The following is a 22796-nucleotide window of genomic DNA, read 5'->3' on the forward strand; positions in this document are numbered from 1 at the left end:
CTGCACCTCATTATATCCAATATTGTATCTCAGTTTATTTTATGTTTTATATATTGACATCTCTGGTCAGAGAGAATACCTTCACTGTAACAGACCTGTACACACACACACACACACACACACACACACACCCAGACTAAAGGGGAGCATGTTGACACACAGTTGTTTATAAGTAATGCAACCAAAGCTGTGAGGCATAGCAATATACAGTACATCCAATAATTCCTATTATATTTTATTCAATACATAATAATAATACATTTAAATAAAATATTTATTTCAACAGTTTGCTTTTCTCTCCCCAACTCAGCCTCGTTTTCATTCCCGTCAATTTAAATATGACATCTCCTCTAAGATTTATTCTTAAGCTTTCAAAGCATACTGTCTGGTCACAGGCAAAAGTTTTGTTTTTTTACATCAATCCTGCACAGATGCAGTCGCACTGACCCAGTCTATTCTTTCACACATACTGGTTGCTGTGCGATTATGGAATGTCAGCTCAGACTGAATGCCCAGATGGGTGTCTGGCATTGGAGATCATGTGGTTAATGCTGTGTTTGTTGGAACTGGAACAATCCCACGCCCTCAGAAACAAACCTGCTCTGCCCTCCTACATTCTGGGTGTGGTGGACAGAGACCAAGTCTTTCCCAGAACCCATTTGGTTATGAGATGCTCTTTAATATTTGGAAGAGATTTATTTATTTTGAAAGGGGTTTTGGCTCCATTGCTGGACTGATTCAGTGACTGGTAGCTAGTGGCTGATTCCTTTTGTCCATTCTAGGTTTATATAATCAGTTTATAAGATCATATTGCAAGATTTTGTTAGACTTTTTTAGACTTGTGTACCTTGAATGCAAGTCGTTTTGGATAAAAGCGTCAGTCAAATGTGTGAATGTAAGTGTAATGCATAGCCAGACTGCTGGCTATAAGTCAGTATCAGTCAGCCATATCCAAACTAGCACTTTCAGCCAGCTCTTGCCATTTTTGTGTACAATATGCATCAGAGAATATGTGAATCTGCCATGTTAAGTGTTAGCTGGCAGTCTTGGTAATTACTACAAAATTAATCAACACACAATATTCATAGACTCACATTCACACACCACTGCAGATGTCTGACTCATGTAACTATAATCACACCAATAATCATGTCAAACAATGTAAATTAAAGCCTTTGCCTGGTCTGTTAGCACCCCAGCATCTGCCTCTATGAAGTGTACTGGCTACAGTGTTAACGTGCTGCTGAAATAATATCCTTCATTAATCCTCTTATGTCATATTCTACAGCACAGCCTCGAAATTCTGCTGTTCTACATGCTGCACATCAATGCTGCCACCCTGCCGTTTACCTGAAGCAGCTTTAACAAGATTGAATGGTTAACATTGTTAGCATAGCATTGCAGCAAGACTTAACAGAAGGCTTGATAACTTTTATAATTTCATACAGAAATGTCTGCTGAAAGAATTTGCAGAGAAAGTGTGATTTTAAACTGTTTGTCAGTATTACACTACCGTTCAAAAAGTATGTTATTCTGCAAGGATGCATTAAATTGTTTAAAAAGATCTATTTCAAATAAAAGCTGTTTTTTGTACTTTATATTAATCAAAGAATGAATAGAATTAATAAAATGAATAAAAAATGCATCATGGTGTTCACAAAAATATTACTTGGCACAACTGTTTTCAACATTGATTGTAATAAGAAATGTTTCTTAAACTCCAAATCAGCATATTAAAATGATTTTGGAAGGATCATGTGACACTTGAGGCTGTAGTAATGACTGCTGAGAATTTAGCTTTGTTTCACAGGAATAAATTATATTTTAAAATATATTAAAATAGAAATCAGTTATTTATCGTAATAATAGTTGAGAATATTACAGTTTTTTAACTCTATTTGTTGATTTTTAAAAAAATCCAGTTTTGGTAAGCATAAGAACATTTTCTTTCAGAAACATTTATATCAACTCCAAACTTTTGAACGGTAGTATAAGTGTTAGTAAAAAATTTCAAATCCGCAATAACATCTGACAGGAATGCTATTCAAGTCTAAATTTTCCATCATTGTCTGTCCTCAATCTCTAAATCCTACTAAACAAATCAATCTCACTGTGAGTGAAAGTGAATGTTGCTTTGTTTTTCCATTCCAGAACCAAAGAGACCAGAACTACACGGTTCTGAAGACCAAAGCCCACACAATGACAGTGGAAGGACTGAAGCCGGGCACCACCTATGTGTTCAGAGTGAGGGCTCGCACTGATGGAGGCTACGGCAACTACGGTGGGGAGATAGAGCTGGAGACCAGTCATGAGGGTAATGATTTTATACTTTTCTCAGCAGTTTTCTTTTTTGGGCATTTTAAAGGGATAGTTCACCCAAAAATGAAAATGATTTTTCATCATTTACTCACCCTCATGTCGTTCCAAACCTGTATGAGTTGCTTTCTTATGTCGAACATAAAATAATATATTTTGAATATTGCTGGTAATCAAACAGTTGGTGGTTGCCATTGACTTCCATAGTAGGAAAAAAAAAATACTATGGAAGTCAATGGCAACCACCAACTGTTTGATTACCAGCAATCTTCAAAATATCTTCTTTTATGTTCGACATAAGAAAGCAACTCATACAGGTTTGGAACGACATGAGGGTGAGTAAATGATGACAGAATTTTCATTTTTGGGTGAACTATCCCTTTAACCTCCGTTTTTGTATGAATTCTTTATTATGCCTTTTCTGTGTTTCCATGCAGTAGTTTCAGTTATTTCTAGATTTTTAGACACAAACATTGACAGCATTAAAAAGTGTGTGTACAAATTCTGTTCTACACTACCATTCCAAAGTTTGGGGTCGGTAAGATTTTTTTAAATGTTTTTGAAAAAGGCATTTATTTAATTCAATAAATGTATTGATTTGATCAGAAATACAGTAAAACAGTAATATTGTGAAATGTAATTATCATTTAAAACTTTAACTGTAATATATTTTAAAATGTCATTTATTCCGGTGATGGCAAAGCTGAATTTTCAGCAGCTATTACTCCAGTCTTCAGTGTCACATGATCTTTCAGAAATCATTCTAATATGCTGATTTGGTGCTAAAGAAACATTTTTATCAATGTTGAAAACAGTTGTGCTGCTTAATATTTTGTGGATTATTTGATTAATAGAAAACTTAAAGTGTGTGACTTATTTACCAAACCTCCTGCTTATGCTCATTGGGAGGTGAGCACTGTGTCACCATGTCTTGTGAGGACAAACAAGGCTATGTTGAGTCTATGTTTCTTTATGTGGATCAAAGAATGGAGGCACATTTTAAAAGGCTTTGGTGCATATGGTAAACACAGAGACCTTGTGGTATATGTACCTAATTTAAAGCACGTTACAGCCCAGCGAGCATCTCTGGAAGCATATCACAGAGCTCAGCGGACCTGATCTGCCAAGCTGAAAGTTAACGGAGTCCAGTATAGTAATTGCTCTTTTAATTATATGAGATATGCTTAAGCCTTTGGCTCACGGTGACATTCATAAACGGCTTACACCGCGTGCATTTGTTCATACAAGCATCAGAGCAGAACGGGCAGTACTGTAAATTGCATGCGTTTAGTCTGATAATGTAGAAAAATCCCTTTATGGAACCATTGGCTAGAAGTTAGGTTATTATCATTTGGAATTTATTTTAATAAAAAAAAAAAATTTATTTTACTTTAAACTTATCTTTGTAACTTTCACTTATTGTTAGTTGTAGTTTGCTTTTAATTTTTACAGAGTACTATAGTTGTAATTTATTTATTTTGTTAGGGCTGCTAAAGTTAATCTGCATTAATAGTATCTAATGGCATTTTCATGTTTAATGCAAGTTGGTTGTAAAGGTTTCCAGTTTTTTTTTATAAACCATGAATCTTGCTTGCCTTTTTCCCCCAGTCCTGTTCTTTCTGTTCTCAATGTCTTTTCCGATCATATCTCTCATTGTCCTGTCAAAATAAGTGTCAAAAAAGGGCAAAAAAAATCTTGGTATGATCGTATAGCTGTTATTCCTATTTAGCAAACTTCATGCGTCTGGTCCTGACCTGAAAGTTGCGATCTCTTTCTGCATGTGGTGAATAACTGAGATTTTAAATGGAGTTGAGTGGAATTCTAAATCAATTCCTGTTGCTGGAGATATTCATTTCCCTGTAAGAGGCGGTTACTCATGCATTGCCAGGCTTGATAAATGTTGTATTTGTTTTGAGTAATGAGTTGATTGCGGCAGCATAAAATCCATATACTCGCCATGAAACTTTCAAACCGTGCCTGTTATTCCCTCTATTAACATACCTATTTGGATGGCATGTGTAAATTAGAAAATTGACTTCTGCCTTCGTCTACATATTTAGTGGCCGAATGCAGCTGGTTCTGGTTTTTCAGAGCGAACCAAAGCAAAGTTTGACATTGAAGCTAAATATTTAACCCTCTTTGGGGTCTAAGATACCACATACTTAAAAAAAAAAAACATACTTTGTTGATAACATGTTCAAAGGTTTTCCGTGAAAGATGAAACATTACTTGTTTGGTATAAAACATGAATAGGCTAAATGCCATAAATTTTTCACAACCAATGTCACTATACTGCATAAAAATCAATATTTAGAAAAATGCAAGTCTACTTAAAACAGAAATAAACAAGCCTGTTTTAAAACAGAAGGTTAAAGTTTCAGTATTGTTTATTTTAGTTTTGTTGTTGTTCTTTTTATTATTAAATACGTATTTTTTATTTTACATAACAATAGTATTATTACAATAGTAATGTATTTCTTTATTGATTTGTTTAATATTTATCATTTAAATAATAAAATAATGTATATCAATAATAATAATATTAATAGTATTAGTATTATTATTATAGATGGGTGGGATGAATGTCTGAATATCTTTCTTGTGGGTTTTGATTACGTCGGAGGAACTCATTGGGGACTTCGAGGCCAAACAGAAAAAGAGTCAATCTCAAAAACAGAACATGAGGGTTAACATTAATGCAAATGTGTCTCTTTTTCTCTTCCTCCCTCTTTAGATATGCTGGCCATTGGGGACCCTAACCAGTCCACAATCCTTGCGGTGTCCGTAGCCGGTGGCATTGTGCTCCTTATCTTCCTGGTGGCATGTTTTGTAGTGAGCGGACGGTAAGAATAGTCTTCCTTTTAAGACCATCTGACCTTTGCTTCAGTCACTCTGTCCTTCTAAACCATCTTGGAGGAAGGTGTACTGGTTCTGAGGGCTGATATTAGAGAGCAAAATAAAACACTTCTGTTCGTTAGGTCTGAGAGCTGCTGTCAAATGGCGATTTTACAAGAAATTGAACCTTGAATTAGAAAATGAAGTGTGGATTCTTCCATGCCGAAGCATTTAAAAGAACTAGAACAACCCATACAGGCACTCGGTGAGGTGTGTCTTATAGGCTCCTAAAAACCAAGAAGAAAGCGTTTGAAATTGAAGTCTGAGGAGACATTTTGCACAGCATCTTTGCTATTCAAACAATATCTGAAGCAGAAAAGACGGTGCAGTCAGTTGGGTGAGACGTACTGAGCCTATAAATTAATGCTGATAATAAATATACTCTGACTGAATTAAATAGTGGTTTCTTTCTCGAACAAAGCTCGCCCGAAGTCTCTAAAAACATTAGCATTGATCTGAGGTGATTGCCTATCCTGCTGAGTGCCCTATTCAGTATTGACTAGAAAAGACCCATGTTTGCCTGCTGAGAGCATGTAGAAATGCACGTAATGGATTCATGTGCAACAAATAATTAATCTCAAACCACTCAACTATAAACCAAAACAATAAATATGTAAAATTGGAATATGCAAGACCAGAAAAAGTGGTGTAGTAGAGTGAAGAAGAAAGCGTTTGAAATTGAAGTCTGAGGAGACATTTTGCACAGCATCTTTGCTATTCAAACAATAGCTGAAGCAGAAAAGACGGTGCAGTCAGTTGGGTGAGACGTACTGAGCCTATAAATTAATGCTGATAATAAATATACTCTGACTGAATTAAATAGTGGTTTCTTTCTCGAACAAAGCTCGCCCGAAGTCTCTAAAAACATTAGTATTGATCTGAGGTGATTGCCTATAATGCTGAGTGCCCTATTCAGTATTGACTAGAAAAGACCCATGTTTGCCTGCTGAGAGCATGTAGAAATGCACGTAATGGATTCATGTGCAACAAATAATTAATCTCAAACCACTCAACTATAAACCAAAACAATAAATATGTAAGACTGGAATACGCAAGACCAGAAAAAGTGGCGTACTAGAGCGATTCTCGACAGGTTTTACTCACAAGCCAGTGCAGCTTCATGCATTTCCAGTTAGAGCTCTCTGTCCGGAGTGAAAGCTGGAAAAACAGAATGTGTTGATTGGTGCTCCTCGGATAACTGTAAAAGAGGAAGACAAAAGTGGTGAAGAACAGAAAAAGAGAAGGATGGGCGATTTGTGAAAATGGCTAGTAGTCTCATGTTTTTAGCTCTAATATTTTTAGGGCCAGTGTTTGAATTTTTTTAAATGGAGGATTTTGGAGAGGATTTTGACAGTGTGTTGTCTTTACTGTGCTGTTGGACTGTCAGCACATCAGACTCTTTCAGAGGTGTTGCATCTCTAAATTCCTCTCCTTTGAGGTGTCGTAAGAAATTCAGTGCCTTTAACAATACATTTCAACACAATTACTGTCAGATTTCAAATCGCCTGCTTTGAGCAATTTTCCTGGCAATGCTCATCCGTATGGCTGAGGGTTTTTGTGCAGACTGATTTGTTTTGTTGTTTAGTGCATTTGCTAAATATTTGTCTTCTTGCATTCAGTCTGTGCTATTTTTGTAAATATTGGTCTACGAATATTAACTTTCAAAAGTTTGGGGTTGGTGTTATTTTTTTAAAAGAAATTAATTCTTTAATTCAGCAAGGATGCATTAAATTGATCAAAACTGACAGTAAAGATTTACAAAATAATCTATTTCAAATAAATGCTGTTTTTTTTACTTTCTATTCATCAATGAATCGTGAAAAATTTTCAGTTTCCACAAAAATATTAAGCACCACAACTATGTTATACATTAATAATAATACGAAAGGGTTCTTGAGCACCAAATCAGCAGCATTAGAATAATGTTTCAAGAATCAGCAGGAATCACTGTTGAATTAAATTTTTTTTGTAATAAACTGTATTAAAATAGAAAGCAGTTATTTAATTTGTAATAATAATTCTCAATATGTTTACTGTACTTATTGAGCATAAGAAACTTCTTTCAGAAACATTAAAAAATCTTACCGACTTTTGAACGCTGTTTTGTTGCATCTTGTGCTGTTTTTAAGAATCTTGTACATTTATTATATTTAAATTGCCATGTCATGCTAAAATAGCTCAACTTAAATGGTAGACATGACCATAATATGACCATAATATTAGGCCTAATTAAATAGGGCTTACATAATCATTCAGACGTACTGTTGTAATGTGTTAGAAAAACTATACTGTAGACTCTCTAACATACTGCACATATACAGTCTTTCCCACAAATTTGAGGCCCCCAAATGTATTTGTATTATTCTGCCATGTGCAGGTTTGCCAGAAGATTATACCTTTGGCTACAGGCCTCAGGCATAAGTCTCCACTGTAACACAGCTGTCTGACATACTATAGAAAGATTATGCAAACTGCATCGTTCTTCAGAGAGAAGTCAGACCTCAATAACCCCTGCCAGCCAGCTATATGTCCTCAAGCTGAACTGTTGGCTTACTTTCAAACATTGAGAATAGTTTCATTCCATGCAGCTCAGGATTTCAGGGCGAGAGATCAAACAACATAATCACCTCACTGCTCCTCATGTCTTGGTCTGCTAAAATCCCACTTGACCCGTTGAGTCCATTTTGTTTCCTCTTGCCATTAGGTCTTTATAGCTGCCAAGTATATCCATCTTTTTCATAAGAATCACACCAGGGAGAAAGAAAGAATGAGGAAACAAATGACGAGTGAACGAATGAGTGAACGAACAAACGCATAAACAAGCAAACAATTGAATGAAAGAATGAGCGAAATAATAAACAAACATTAAAAAACAAACAAGTGAACAAACAGTAGCAGAGTGGCTGGTTAGACTTGCAGTATTCAGCTTGTTTTACTTCATTATTTTCTGACTCTATTCCCCATACTCCTCTTCTCTCTCTCTGTTTCTTTCTCTCTCTCTCTCCCTCCCTCCCTCCCTCCTTCTCCCTTTTCTGTCAATATTTTGCTAAAGCTACGGCACCGTTAGCATATTTTTGTACTTCACCTGGCTCACAGAGATTTATTTAGAGATTTTAACATCAGCATTGCCTGTTCCACCGCTATAATTCGTGTAGCCTACAAGAAAGACTGAGGCTGGGATCTATGCTTTAATATAATCGTTTGAAATACAGCTAATTAGAGTCATTCCCCTTGTTGAATGAAAATAGGCAAGCATGATTAGCATACCATAAAAATGCTAATGCTACCATAATCAAATTCTCAATAATAAAACTATAAGTGCACTGGTTAATAGAAATAAAGTTTTAGTTGGAGCCATTAGCGCACAAGCTATTCCTTTCTCTTCTTTCCATTCGCCACACTTTTTGTGTGAATAAAATAGCAGCTGAGATCAAAATAAGTAAATAAATAAATAATGCTATTTTAATTTGCTTGTTCAGTGCACCAGGGACTTGCATTGGCTGACAGAATACAGAATATTTGTGGTCTTGTATATGGACAACAGGAGAAACTGGCATGTGTTACAGCAGGCAGATGGTGTTCAGTCATCAAATTCGGACAACTACATTTTTTTTTTAAGTCTGTTTCCCTAAAAAGCAATTAAAACATGGCAGGTGGGTGCTAACGGCTGGGAAACTCCAGCAAGTTTAGCTCTTCAACTTATTAAACATCACAGCTGCTCTCATCATTGCCAGACAATTATTTTTGTTTTCAGCTTATGAGAAAGTTGGAAAATCTATTTTACTCCCATGCATGTCTAACTCTCTCTATCCTTTAGAATAATCTCTTTTAAGCCGTATCCTACACCGTATGCTTCACATGCCAATATTTGTCTTTTAATTACATTTTTAATATTTTCCGCTGCATGCAAATCAAGCAAGCACATTATTTTTTAAATAATTATCAATAGCTACTGTATTTTTTAAAAATATTCAATAAATTAGTCATATGAATTGCACTATTATGCATCTCAAAGCTGGACTCATTGATTTTCCATCATTTAAATAGTTGAGGAATAGTTCAGGCAATAATGAAAAAATCAGGCCATCCAAGATGTAGACGAGTTTGTTTCTTCATCGGAACAGATTTGGAGAAATTTAGCATTGCATCACTTGCTCACCAGTGGACCATCTGCAGTGAATGGGTGCCGTCAGAATGAGAGCTCAAACAGCTAATAAAAACATCACAATAATCCACAAGGAATCCACAAATTTCCATTTCCTTTAAGGTGTTTTAACTTTAAATCAACTAAGTTAATTGTACTTTTAACAAATGTTTAAAATTGTATAGTGAATTGTTCGTGGCCTACATATTTACTATATGGGGTAGGCCTCATGGGAGCACTATTATTGGACACTTTTGGAATAAATTAATTGAGGAAAATAAAGCATTCCTACAATGGCATAAGTAACTGTAACCATTGAAAAGTATTTACATGATGATGATTTCCCAGGCATGTCTAGTTAAAAGTGCATGCTTGTTCTAGAGAAAACAAATTGGGATTTTAATTCCTAGAGCTGCCATATTGTGCATCATGATTTTTCCCATTCGTTTTTTTCCCTCCTTATAATGTCTCTGGTCCACCTTTAAGTGTATACTGTGTGTTTAAACCACTCTACCCCCTTTTTCAGATATAGTCTGTCATGACAGTGGAAATACATTGGGGTTCTACAAGAGATCATTCACTTATCTCCTTGATAATGCTAGTATGGCACAGATGGATTTGTCTCTGTAATAAAAGATGAAGTGCACAGGAAGATTTTCAAGTCGATCTAATCAGAGAGAGGCAGCAGCTCTTTGTCAATGAGATGTTATTTTCGAAGCATCTGCTATAGGCCTTGGGTTATTCTTAAAACTTAATGATGACAGAAAAGTGTGCTTCATACACTTACTCACTCTCATCATGCAAATAGAACGTTTCCCCCAAGAACCTAAAGCTGAGAGCACTTCATGCTCTCAAACATGTTTTCGATAATTTTCATCCTCCTATTATCTGTCAAACAGGTTGTTGCGCTGCCATGTTCATAATGGATTTCTGCATGAAATGTTCCGTTTTACCTCAAGTGTGCTTGCGTATGGTAACATCGGATGACATCTTTGATTGGCCAAATGGCACCAATTTAACAATTTGGCTCTTTGTTTTTCTGCCCTGGTACAAATGCATCTGTGCTGCTAGTAGACTCACCAAAGCACCTCTCCGTGCCTGAAATTGTAGCACAACAGACATAATGACGTTTTAGAGCCAAAACTACTTGGAAGAGCTGTCCCATTTTAAAAGCTGGAATGGTGAACAAGAGCTTCATAGGAGCTTGGTTTCCAAGTCTATAGCCAGCGGGCCCTTCTCAGTGCATTCTCATTTGCACAGACATGTGCAAACACATGCACACACATACTTCTCACGTTTATCCAGAGGTGTAATGGTTCTCCCATCCTCTTAACGTGATGAACTAGCCTCTCACCGCAATATACTCGCTGTGTGTAAAAGCACTCTTTGGCAGCGGTGCCGCTACTAATAATTGTTTCAATAGGATGGATGGCACTATAGCTCAGTTCATTTTGAGCGGTGTGATATCAGTAGCGACTGAGATATCGCACGGTCAGCATAAAACAGAAGTAAACACTGAGATAATGAAAGCAAAGCAAGCTGCCGCCTGTCAAGCACAATTATACAGGAAGGGAATCTTAAACCTCTTGCTAGGAAAGAGGTGACAGGCCATGTACTGTAGTACTTTCCTCAGAAAACTTTGCTGAGACCAACAGAAGAAAGTTAGGTGTAGGTTATGGCATTAGAAATGTGACTGGTTATGATTGGTTTTCAGAGTTAATGTTATTAATAATAATAATAATAATAATAATAATTGTATTATTATTATAGAATAATAATTATTCTATAATAATTTTATTATTATAAAAATAGCATTATTATGATTTATGAAAATATTTATATTATTGTGATTATTTATGTTGTTGTTATACAGTTTTATATATAGTGGTTTTATAACTATTATTATTATTAATTATACAAGTATATTAATATACAAATATTATAAGAATAGTATTATTATACTTTATGAAAATGTTATATTACTATTATTATTACCTGATTATATTACTACTTATATTATTGTTGTTATTATACAGTTATGCAGTTTTATATAGTGCTTTTGTTAATATTATTATTTTTTTTCAATTTGGCATTATAAATATAATAATAATAATAATAGCAATATTTTTTTAAAGAATTAACTATTTTAAAGATTGTTTTCATAATTAACTGAATAAATAACCTTTCACAATTTGTATCCTTAGTATTTGTTATTTCTAATTAAAAGTCAACCAAAATGAACTTGCTATCAGGCTTAGTCTAATTTACACTGTCGTTTTTCACCTAAACAAAGGCATGCACTTTCATTTTCTTTGGGTCGATTAGCAAATGAGAGTTTTATTACATGCGTGGCCCCTGCATAGATTAGGGCGACACTAGTCATCATGTCAGAGGTTAAGACTCCTTAATTAATTGGATTCTGACTGCTGTACTGAATCAAACTAATAAAAAGCGGCTCTCAAATATAGGATCATTATCACTGCAATTTTCTCTCCTGCATTCTCAATTACTGTAATGAATCGTTAACAAATGAGATGTTTCTCCACACCGATCAGAAACACATCCTGGAATTTAGCACATATCTCAATTTAATCTCTTCACTCCACTAATAATGAGTTTGGCTGGAGTAAATTTTTTTTATTTTTTTTTTAAATAGCAAGCACAGGCCTTGGAGGTCTGCCAGGTCTCCTCTAACAGAGAAAGGAGCCAAGAGAAAGTAGCTTAAACGAGGGACGAGCATTTTGTTTCGCATTCATTCTGGCTATCTGTTATTGCTTGATAATGTAATGACCGTACGGTTCAGCATCGACGGCTCCCGTGAGCTGGAGACGTGGGTGACGCTGATTGCCATTAATCTGAAGAGCCACTCTGCTTGATGAAAGCGTTAGGGAGGCATTTCTCTATCCGTCTCCATCCTATTAGCACTGTGGCAAACACAGCGAATGATTAGAAATCGTCTGATCTTTGAAAAAAAGCCTGTCGTTTATGCTAATCAGCCCTGCTGACAGCCACTGCGGGCCAAAACGTTCCCTCACCAAAAATATGGAACACTGTGGAGAGCCTCTCTGTGCATCTCTTTCGGCTTCATTTTCAATGTTTCGAGACTAATATTGTACAGACACCGTGTTGTTGTAACTTCCCTTTTGTTCTGCATTGTGTGTGGTGTAGATGTTCTGAAGCCCAGAAACAAATCCCATATTTCTCTCCCTCTCTCTTTCTTGGCGTGACAGTAGTGAACAAAGGGTTCAGAACAAAGTGCTGTCATTTGTTGAATTTCTTCATTACTGAATGTTGTAATCAGTAATAGAGATTTACTTTGTTTCTAACTTCAAACACGGACACTGCTGTCTAATCTGAATTATACCAAAAGCACTTTGCTTCCGATGTTAACGATGTATAAATTCAGCTTATTATGCAGCTGTCTTCAAAATTAAAGTTCAGCGGTATTCTTTGCAGTTAGGTTCAAATCTTCTTGTTAAGCATTATTTTTCATTTTACCTTTGAGTTATATGGGCTGTATAGAACTTTAGAGTGTAATTGATGTGAAATTATAGGTTCTTTAGAACAGCATGCAGTATTCACCCAAAACATGAAAGTCGGTTATTATTTACTAACTCTCTTGTCGTTGCAAACCTGTATGGCTTTCTTTCTTCCGTGATCTTTCTTACACAAAATATATATATATTTTTTTTTTGGTCCATACAGTGAAAATCAGTGGGGTACAGTGTAGCTTTGGACCCCAGTGACTTTAACTGTATGGGCAAAAACAGCTGAAACATTTTTCAAAATATCATCTTTTGTGTTTTGCTGAAGAAATTAAGTCGTACAGGTTTGGAATGGCATGAGGGTGAGTAAGTACTGACAAGTAATTAGGCCTGGGCCAAAAAAAAAAATCGATTTTCCGATTAATCATTTTTTTAAATGACGTCGATTCGATATCGATTCTCAAAAGCCGCGAATCGATCTTTTCCAGTATTTATGCAGTGCAGTGCACTGTTTTGTTTACTACACATATACTAAAGCGCGGATGAGGCTCGCGGTGTTTTCAGCTTCTGTCGTCTCACTATATGATGATATGAACACGAATGTCATCTCCAGCTGCTCCATAACTCAATACAATGCAAAACTATTGTTTATAAGAAGGGTTAAACCTTATAAGCATTAATTTATAATGCTGCAAAGAACCATTGAAGAACCTTTATTTTGAAGTTGCATTTATATCTGGTTAATATCTGAAACACTATCTTTCAGAAATCATGACAATATTTTAAATTTATGGGTGGGTGAACTAACAAATGAAGCATCAGAACTTCATTATTTCTAAACGCTTTTAAAATAGGTTCTTTATTGGCATCTGTGGTTCATGAAGAACCTTTAACAACCGTGGAAGCTTTCCATTCCACAAATTTTTTTTTTTTTTTTTAAGAACCAAAAAAGGTTCTTCTATGCCGTTGCCGCATGCTTATTGTCAAATGAAAGCTAAGGTTGGTCACCTCCCGTTTTAATGCTGTGGAAAACACAAGGTAATCAAACAAGCAATTAAGCATTATGGGAGGAAATAACTTCATGTTGTGCCCTTCGCAGGCTCCTTTCAGGTTTTACAGCTCTTCCTCAGCCCAGACGCACGCCATACAGGAAGTCAACATTTAAGACCACCTGCCATTCATCACTCTGAGTTGAGGAGAATGTTTTAAAGGTGGAAAGGTGCAGTAGAGAAGGTCAGCGTGGAGGTCAGATGTGTGTATTTTGCAGAAGCCTACGATAAACATCCATGTTCGTTTGAATAAAAATCAAGGTTAAAAAGGAAGTTTCAAGTTTATAATAAACTGACTGATATTTCAAAGGGTCATCACTTTGATTACTTATTAGATGAATGGAATGCCAGGAGGATAGAGGAGAACCCTGACCCGTCCTCCTATTTATGTAGCCCGCTTGCACCAAAACGTCTAGATCAACTCTTCTGAATATCAAGAAAGCCTGCTTGTCATATGAAATATTTCTCATTATACAGCTTGTTTGTCGTCATTTGTCTAAAGTTTGAATTTTGGGAAGGTTCAGTCAAGGTTGAGAAGTTCCTTTGTGTCTTTCCAGCCTTTGAACTTCCGTTAGATTCACATTTAAATTTGAGACTGTTTGGTTTCAAAGCCTTCCCTGTACATCCATATTTACTCAGTTTTAAGGTATCAAACTCTCTTCTAAAGGCATCTTGGCAAAAAAGAAAATGCAGAGGAGAAAGTCCCCTTCCATTTGATCACACCGACGTCTTTGTCTGACCAGTGTTCTTGTTCCTAAAGAAATTCTGTTTTGGGGAGAGCCGTTTTCACACCAGACACCTCGCAGAGATGGGGGAATCAAAAAGCGCCTTAGTCAGCTCAGCGCTCAGGGTAGAGGCTGATGGGAATGGGCTCTACAGCTTTTCTGGTTCCTGTTACATTGGATCACTTTCTCTCCAAGTCTCATTTCAGTAGCGTTAGTATGCTGCAGCCCAACTGAGCGCTCTGAGCAGAAAGCACATTGTCAGCACAATCATCAGCCCTGCTCCAACTCAAACCCACAAAGAGTGTCAAGATGTAGATGTGAAAATATAGCGAGAGAGATGAAGGGAGAAGGGAGAGGAGAAACGATGGAGATGGAAGTTCCAAAAAGTGAAAAGGTCAAATAAGAGAGAAGGAAATAATAAAAAGAACTGAAACATTGTGCAATATGCATAAAATGGCATAACAAGTCGTTGTATTCCTACTTGCATTTTTATTTTTTGCAAGAAGTCACTTATGTTACCAAGGCTGCATTTATTTGATCAAAAATGCAGCGATATTGTGAAATATTATTACAATTTAAAATATTGTTTTCTGTTTTCATACTGTACATCTGCTTCCTGTCATTCTTTTGATGACAAAGCCGAATGTTGTTTCATGATCCTTAAGAAATAATTCTAATATGCTTATCATTATTATTACGTTTGAATAAAAATCAAGGTTAAAAAGGAAGTTTCAAGTTTATAATAAACTGACTGATATTTCAAAGGGTCATCACTTTGATTACTTATTAGATGAATGGAATGCCAGGAGGATAGAGGAGAACCCTGACCCGTCCTCCAGTTTCTGTAGTCCGCTTGTACCAAAACGTCTAGATCAACTCTTCTGAATATCAAGAAAGCCTGCATGGCATAACAAGTCGTTGTATTCCTACTTGCATTTTTATTTTTTGCAAGAAGTCACTTATGTTACCAAGGCTGCATTTATTTGATCAAAAATGCAGCGATATTGTGAAATATTATTACAATTTAAAATATTGTTTTCTGTTTTCATACTGTACATCTGCTTCCTGTCATTCTTTTGATGACAAAGCCGAATGTTGTTTCATGATCCTTAAGAACAGTTTTAAGGTATCAAACTCTCTTCTAAAGGCATCTTGGCAAAAAAGAAAATGCAGAGGAGAAAGTCCCCTTCCATTTGATCACACCGACGTCTTTGTCTGACCAGTGTTCTTGTTCCTAAAGAAATTCTGTTTTGGGGAGAGCCGTTTTCACACCAGACACCTCGCAGAGATGGGGGAATCAAAAAGCGCCTTAGTCAGCTCAGCGCTCAGGGTAGAGGCTGATGGGAATGGGCTCTACAGCTTTTCTGGTTCCTGTTACATTGGATCACTTTCTCTCCAAGTCTCATTTCAATAGCGTTAGTATGCTGCAGCCCAACTGAGCGCTCCGAGCAGAAAGCACACTGTCAGCACAATCATCAGCCCTGCTCCAACTCAAACCCACAAAGAGTGTCAAGATGTAGATGTGAAAATATAGCGAGAGAGATGAAGGGAGAAGGGAGAGGAGAAACGATGGAGATGGAAGTTCCAAAAAGTGAAAAGGTCAAATAAGAGAGAAGGAAATAATAAAAAGAACTGAAACATTGTGCAATATGCATAAAATGGCATAACAAGTCGTTGTATTCCTACTTGCATTTTTATTTTTTGCAAGAAGTCACTTATGTTACCAAGGCTGCATTTATTTGATCAAAAATGCAGCGATATTGTGAAATATTATTACAATTTAAAATATTGTTTTCTGTTTTCATACTGTACATCTGCTTCCTGTCATTCTTTTGATGACAAAGCCGAATGTTGTTTCATGATCCTTAAGAAATAATTCTAATATGCTTATCATTATTATTATTATTATCATCATTATTATTAATACTGAAAACAGCTGTGCTGCTTAAATCTAAATAAGTATAAAAGTGATAAAATAAGACGAATAGTGATGACTAGTTAAAAAAAAAAATCTGTCATTATAGTTATTTGTTGCCAACACTTTCTTTCACTTAGGATTCTTCTTATAAAGGTTAATTTTTGAAAATGTTTTCTGTATAGTCAAAGTGATTAAAGGCCGGGTGCAGTGAAGCTCCAAAATGACCAAAAAAGTCCAAATAAAAAATTGGTCCAAATGATTCATGCATTATATTCCAGGTTTTCTGAGGCAATGCGATAGCTTTTTGTTATATAAAAAAAGTGAACAAATCATTCAGACGGTTCTGTGAACAATCAATTCATTGGAAATATTATACTCAGAATGATTAGTTGATGAATCAGATATCCTTACTTCTAATATGAAATCTCATGAACATGTCAACAAGAGCTATGTTGGATGTCAAGATTCTGACAACTTAAATTTCTGTCTGTTCATCACACAAAGCTATTGAATGGCTTCAGATGACTGATTTGAATGGACTTCTTTTATGATGCATTTTGGCAAATGAGTGGCCAGGATATTGTTTAAAAATTAAAATCATGGAAGAAAGTAAGTCATACAGAATGACATGAAGGTGAATAAATGATGACAGAATTTGCATTTTAGGTGAACTATTCTTGATAGAAGCAATGGTATATGGTCTGCAGGACAGAAAGCTGGAAGCCGTCATGAAGAACGGCGCTCATGTGACAGCATATTAGACCGTGAAGGTAAATTGATATGTAAATTGAGTGTGCGACTCAGAGAACGAGGAAATATGAACCTGAAATGTGCTAGACCTTCACATAGAGCGGGAACATCTTTTTTCTCCCGTCAGCAAAGTACAATAGCATACCCTGGTGTAGCGAACATCTCGTATCTGTCTCCTGTGTGACAGAATGTTCCAGAGAAAGAGAGCAAGAGTGCATTAGGCAGCACAAAGTGATTTGTCCTCATGGTGTCCAGGCTGTACTGAAAGAGCAGAGGTCTTGCTGAACAAAAGCAAGCAGTGTTCACTCATTTATTGGAGGAACACTGGAAGATTGGAGTCGTTCATCAGGATGATGCTCACTGCTTTGTTCTTCAAGGAGAGACATTTTGTCAATATAAGATGCTCTTTTTCTCATTAGATTTCTGAGAGGCCTGTCAGCCATACAGACATACAGTGAGAACAGCTTCATAAGATTTGTGGTCCTCAATATCCGCATACACACTCTATGTAATGGAAATGTATGATAGCTATTGTCATATGCAGCATAGAATGCTCACGTTTTCATTTCAAAGCAGAAACTGATTGTAGAAACTATGGGAAACATCCTATTATTTGAACATGACTCTGACTTTATTGGCTTTCTATGACAAATACAGTTATATTGTGGGTTATACAATAGGATGCCTGTACAGCTAATAACTAACTAACTAATCTTTTTTTTTAACTTAGAAAAGTTAAAAATTTGCAAGTTTTCTGTTTGATATAGTATTATTTTGATGCTCCAATAAACACATTATTTGATAATGAATAATAGCTTAATTGATCTTAATAGTTAGGATGGTTTTGGTTAGAGTTCAAAATTTAAACGAAGATTTGACTCAGTTTCAATTCATGAAATTGTATTGAATTTGTAAATTGAACACAGGTCTGTCTATCTATCTATCTATCTATCTATCTATCTATCATACATTTGTTTGTTTGTTCACTCATTTGTTTGCTTGTTCATTCTGTTGTTTGTTCTATCTAACTTTGTTATGTTCTGTCTTTCTGTTGTTTGTTCTGTTGTTCATTCTGTCGTTCTTTCGTTCATTCTATTTATCGAGCCATCGTTCTATTGTTTGTTCTGTCTATTGAGCTGTTGTCCTATTATAATATAGTTATGTCATTCTATTTATTGTTTTATCAGTTGGGTATGTGTGTGAGTGAGGTGCGCTTGCCAAAGACAGAATCATTCTCACTCTTCTCTACCACGCAATCACAGCTCCAGCCTGCCAACTCGCCATGGCTGGGCTCCTGTGACCCTGGCATGGGCGGCCCCTCTCCTCATCATTACTGCCAAATTAAAAGCCAGAAGCCTCCAGCTCATCTGTCTCCCTGCTGCCGACTCTTATCACGAGCTCGGCCGCTCCCTCGCCGTGCCAAACGGAGAGCACGCTTATTACGGACGCCTTGGAACTCACCCCAAACCAATTATAATCAAAAGATGATTTTAAAATGTACTAGTCCTTGATTGTAATGAGAGAGTTCTACATTTTCTTCTCAGATTAGCTGTGAGGTTGTTTGGTTTTATGGTGCAGTCGTGTCTTGGCATTCATTTGGACTCAAAATCATATGTGGTCTTTTTTTTTTTTTTTACTGCAGTGAAATTGCCAGGAAGCAGAACATACATTCACCCCCACACTTACGAGGACCCAAATCAAGCCATCCGGGATTTTGCCAAGGAAATCGATGCCTCCACTATACATATAGAGAGAGTTATAGGTGCAGGTGAGAGTCTTATTCTTCTATAGATCAAATTGTGGAAAGAAAATGAAAATAAAACAGTACTGAGTCACAAATATACATTATGCAAATTGTGTCAGTGTAGCTCCTTAAATATTGAGGATTGTTCACTTCATGAAACGTTTTTAAGTGTTTTCAGTGTGTAAGCGCAGTTGTGTGCTAATGTATGTTAAAAAAAACAGTGGTTTCTATTTGAGTCCTAATCATAGAACATCTGCCGACTGTAAGCCTCACACACAAAGCTGTTGTTTGAAATACTGAGCTGTTAATACCGCATATCTCTGCGTCTGAACTTTGAAAGCTTTGAAATCTCATTTTCCTCAGTGTATGCTTTCTCTGTCCGTGAGTGTCTGTTTCTCCATTTTTCAGACTTTTTTTGTCTTTTATCCTGGTTCTTTATTTCTCTGTCTCATTTCCTATTTCTCTTCATCTAGTTGCAATAGTGTGCAATAGAGTTCTTTAGGGCTTTAGGAGCTCTGAATTAAACGATGCCATGGAGAAATATTGTTAGATTCTTTGCGTGAGAATAGGACACACGTTTAACCCAAACATGTTTGGCTGAAAAAAAAATTGGGTTTATATATAATATATATATAGGCTGCTAAAATGTATAATTGATCTTTGTCCCTGGTAATTAGTTTTCTACAAAGCTGTTCTAGGTTTATGTTTCTCGTATCACTCCACCATCCCTTTCTTCTCACATAATAACATTAACATTCAAAAGAACAATTTTTGTCTTGTTTCTCAGAAACAAATATCTAAACATCCTTAAATTGTGTACTTGTATAAATTATTTTCTTATGCTTTTAAATGCTTTTTTCAATAATAAACCTTACTAACTTTTGTATTTATGATTTAAAAAACTGTTCTGATGTGGTCAGAAAATGAACTAAAATAAAGAAATATTAAAATATAATCTCTAATGTCTTAATATGTTGTAATATCATATGCAGAAAATATATCTAGTTTTAAGAATGTTAATATTTTTTCACTGGAAAACAAGACAGAAATATGATTGATTATATGCAGTATAAGCTGGATAATGTATCTGGACATTATCGCAAAATTAACCCCTTCAGGGTGATAACACATTCACCGTTTCAACAAAAGAAAGTCAGCTCAGTATTTTCTCCTTATACACCTCAATAGCAGCAGTATTTTTCCTCAGAAGACATTTTTCCTAAAAAAATCTTAAACTTGGAATTGTATACACTAAAATGAGCACAGTCACAGTGTCCAGGCAAGAGGATTTTATTTATGCATATTTTCCTTCATAAATCTGCTGTAGTCTGATGCTGATGTGCTGATGATGGCCGTGTGTCGCTTTGCCAGGTGAGTTTGGTGAGGTTTGCAGTGGCCGTCTGAAGCTCCCCAGCAAGAGAGAAATCTACGTGGCCATCAAAAGTCTAAAGGCAGGATACTCAGAGAAGCAGAGGCGGGACTTCCTGAGCGAGGCCAGCATCATGGGCCAATTCGACCACCCCAACATCATCAGACTGGAGGGAGTCGTTACCAGATGTAAGTGACTGACATGTACACTCGTCTTCACCTTCACCCTCACCCAATGGCTTTTAAATGACGGATTGAAAAGTTTAAGTAAGTAAACGTACACTGCATTGTAAGCACTGAGGGAAAAATAAGCTGTTCTCAAAAGTGCTTTCAAAAATCATTTTGCAGGGATTCAATTGCACAGTTGAGTTCTTGGCTCGGTACACTTTTTATACAGCATGGCTGAATAGCACAAGTGTGACAATATATGATTATTGTGACTACACCAACAACCCTTTTCCGCCACAGCGGTCACAAAGTGTTTTCATGGCGTTGTGATTAAGAGCCAGATGGAGGTGTGCTGTACTCACTGCCGTGCTCAGCCTTGGGGAGGACAGAAACAGAGCTCGACTGTTCCACCTGAATGGCTCTGTTGAGTTGGATCCAACCACACAAGAGGATTGGAAGACAAAGACTCGCTACAGCAGATGTATTACAGAGCAACCCTAGATTCCCGCTTTAAACATGACTAAACAAATTATCTCTAGAATTAAGTTTTCATTTGGAAATGTTTGGCTACAAAAGTAAACCGAAGTACAGTATTAAATGACTAATAAAATTGGCACTTAACTTGTCCCCCACTGTTTGTGCTACAGACAGTTCAAGTGACTTGTTGAGGAGAGGTCTTCTATTGCTTTTCTAAACAACTGGAATTATGCTTTTCATCTGGTAGATGATAAATATGTAATTTAAAAAAAAAATGTAACTCCTAGAAACTGCCCAAAAAATCCTAGCAGACATAAGAACTTGCCAGAAACCGCTCAGAACACCCTAGCATTGCAGTAGATACAGAGATAGACTTACACTGTGTTATGTGTGTTAGAAACCTTTCAGAATCTCATTATCTCATCAGTAATGGGGGAGAGCTTATCGGAGAACTTCAGCTTTCACCAGATGCCAAACAAAAACCCTTTCTTTCGAGCGTCATTATGACTGAACAAACGTCTGCGGCTTCGCACTACCTATAGAGCACAACAATGAGAGAATGCATATTTATGACTGCATGAATATTAATAATTTAAATAGTTAATTGGAAGTGTTTTAACTGTCATAAATATTCAGCAGCACACATATGAACAGCGACGTCTCGACATGTCTTATTCATTTTTTCCGCTCTGTTCTCTCTAATGTGGAATGCTAATTTTGACCTTTTGTTCGTATTGGTTTGTGCAGTTTACAGAACTATTTTCTCCGTAAATCGAGTTTGCGTTTCATTTTGAAAAGGCAGACTCTGCCTAATTGCCTGTCCTCCAGTTATAAGTGGTGTATTTATGTTCTGAGCAAATATCAGGGGCTCGGGGTTAAAGCTCAGTTCAGTATCTCTCGGAGTACGCAGATTCTTTGGAAGAACAAAGTAGAGGTTTAAGTGAGAGTAATGCATTCAACATTAGGCTGCACTCTGACCTCTGTCTTCGTGGAATAGACCAGTCCTCTGTTGGAATCTAAAATAAGCCCACTTTTGACAGGGTGAAAGAGAGTTTAGGGGAAGATGCAGAGAGGAAATATCTGACATTCTTAGGAAAAAAAAACAAACAAAAAAAACATGAGGGGTTATAAATGTACAATTCTGCTCCAGTGTAATTATAGTTACTAAAATTAAAACTAAAACAATTAAAAATCATTTTCATTATCTGAAATAAAATAAGTGAAATAAAATAAAATATTTTAAAAAGTTTTATTTAATTTTTTTTAAATTTTAGCTAGTTTCCAAGGCAACCTTTTTCATTTTTATTTATTTTAACTTGATGTACTAAAATAACTAAAACTAAAACTGAAATAAAAATTAATAAAACTATAGACATATGGGGGAAGAAACAAAACTGCTAAAAATGACAAAAACACACAAAAAAAACTTTATCTAAAATTAAAATGAGAATGGAAAATAAAAATATTCATAATCTCAATGTATCTCAATGCTAAAATAACACTGTTCTGCTCATATGTTTACTAATTTTAGAATCTGCAAGATGCTTGTCATTTAAAAAAGAGATTTTTATAAGAGAAAACATTTTTATTTAGCTCTCTGATGAAGCTATTTCAGATATTTACATATAAAAACTGAATTTACACAATTTATGTCATGTTTTCTTATAATTTGTGATTTAAATTTTGTCTTGTGGAATATACTTAATTATTTTAATTTTAACATGTAGAATTTAATATTTTTTATATATATATATATA

The 22796-nt window shown here is 35.8% G+C and overlaps 1 protein-coding gene across 1 annotated transcript in view; it reads left to right on the plus strand.

The window, feature by feature from the left end:
- The window catches only part of LOC107748937 (ephrin type-A receptor 3-like), a 70989-nt gene that overhangs the window by 23197 nt on the left and 24996 nt on the right, over nucleotides 1-22796 (plus strand). Inside the window, exons 7-15 of the mRNA XM_016563953.1 lie at nucleotides 2152-2314; nucleotides 5051-5159; nucleotides 14633-14739; nucleotides 15855-15944; nucleotides 17240-17302; nucleotides 17470-17557; nucleotides 18545-18712; nucleotides 18827-19050; nucleotides 20398-20583. Coding sequence (XP_016419439.1) covers nucleotides 2152-2314; nucleotides 5051-5159; nucleotides 14633-14739; nucleotides 15855-15944; nucleotides 17240-17302; nucleotides 17470-17557; nucleotides 18545-18712; nucleotides 18827-19050; nucleotides 20398-20583 — 1198 coding nt within the window. The remainder of the gene's footprint in view (nucleotides 1-2151; nucleotides 2315-5050; nucleotides 5160-14632; nucleotides 14740-15854; nucleotides 15945-17239; nucleotides 17303-17469; nucleotides 17558-18544; nucleotides 18713-18826; nucleotides 19051-20397; nucleotides 20584-22796) is intronic.

Source organism: Sinocyclocheilus rhinocerous, unplaced genomic scaffold (genome assembly GCF_001515625.1).
Source record: "Sinocyclocheilus rhinocerous isolate Xijiao unplaced genomic scaffold, SAMN03320098_v1.1 scaffold440, whole genome shotgun sequence".
Taxonomy (NCBI): Eukaryota; Metazoa; Chordata; class Actinopteri; order Cypriniformes; family Cyprinidae; genus Sinocyclocheilus; species Sinocyclocheilus rhinocerous.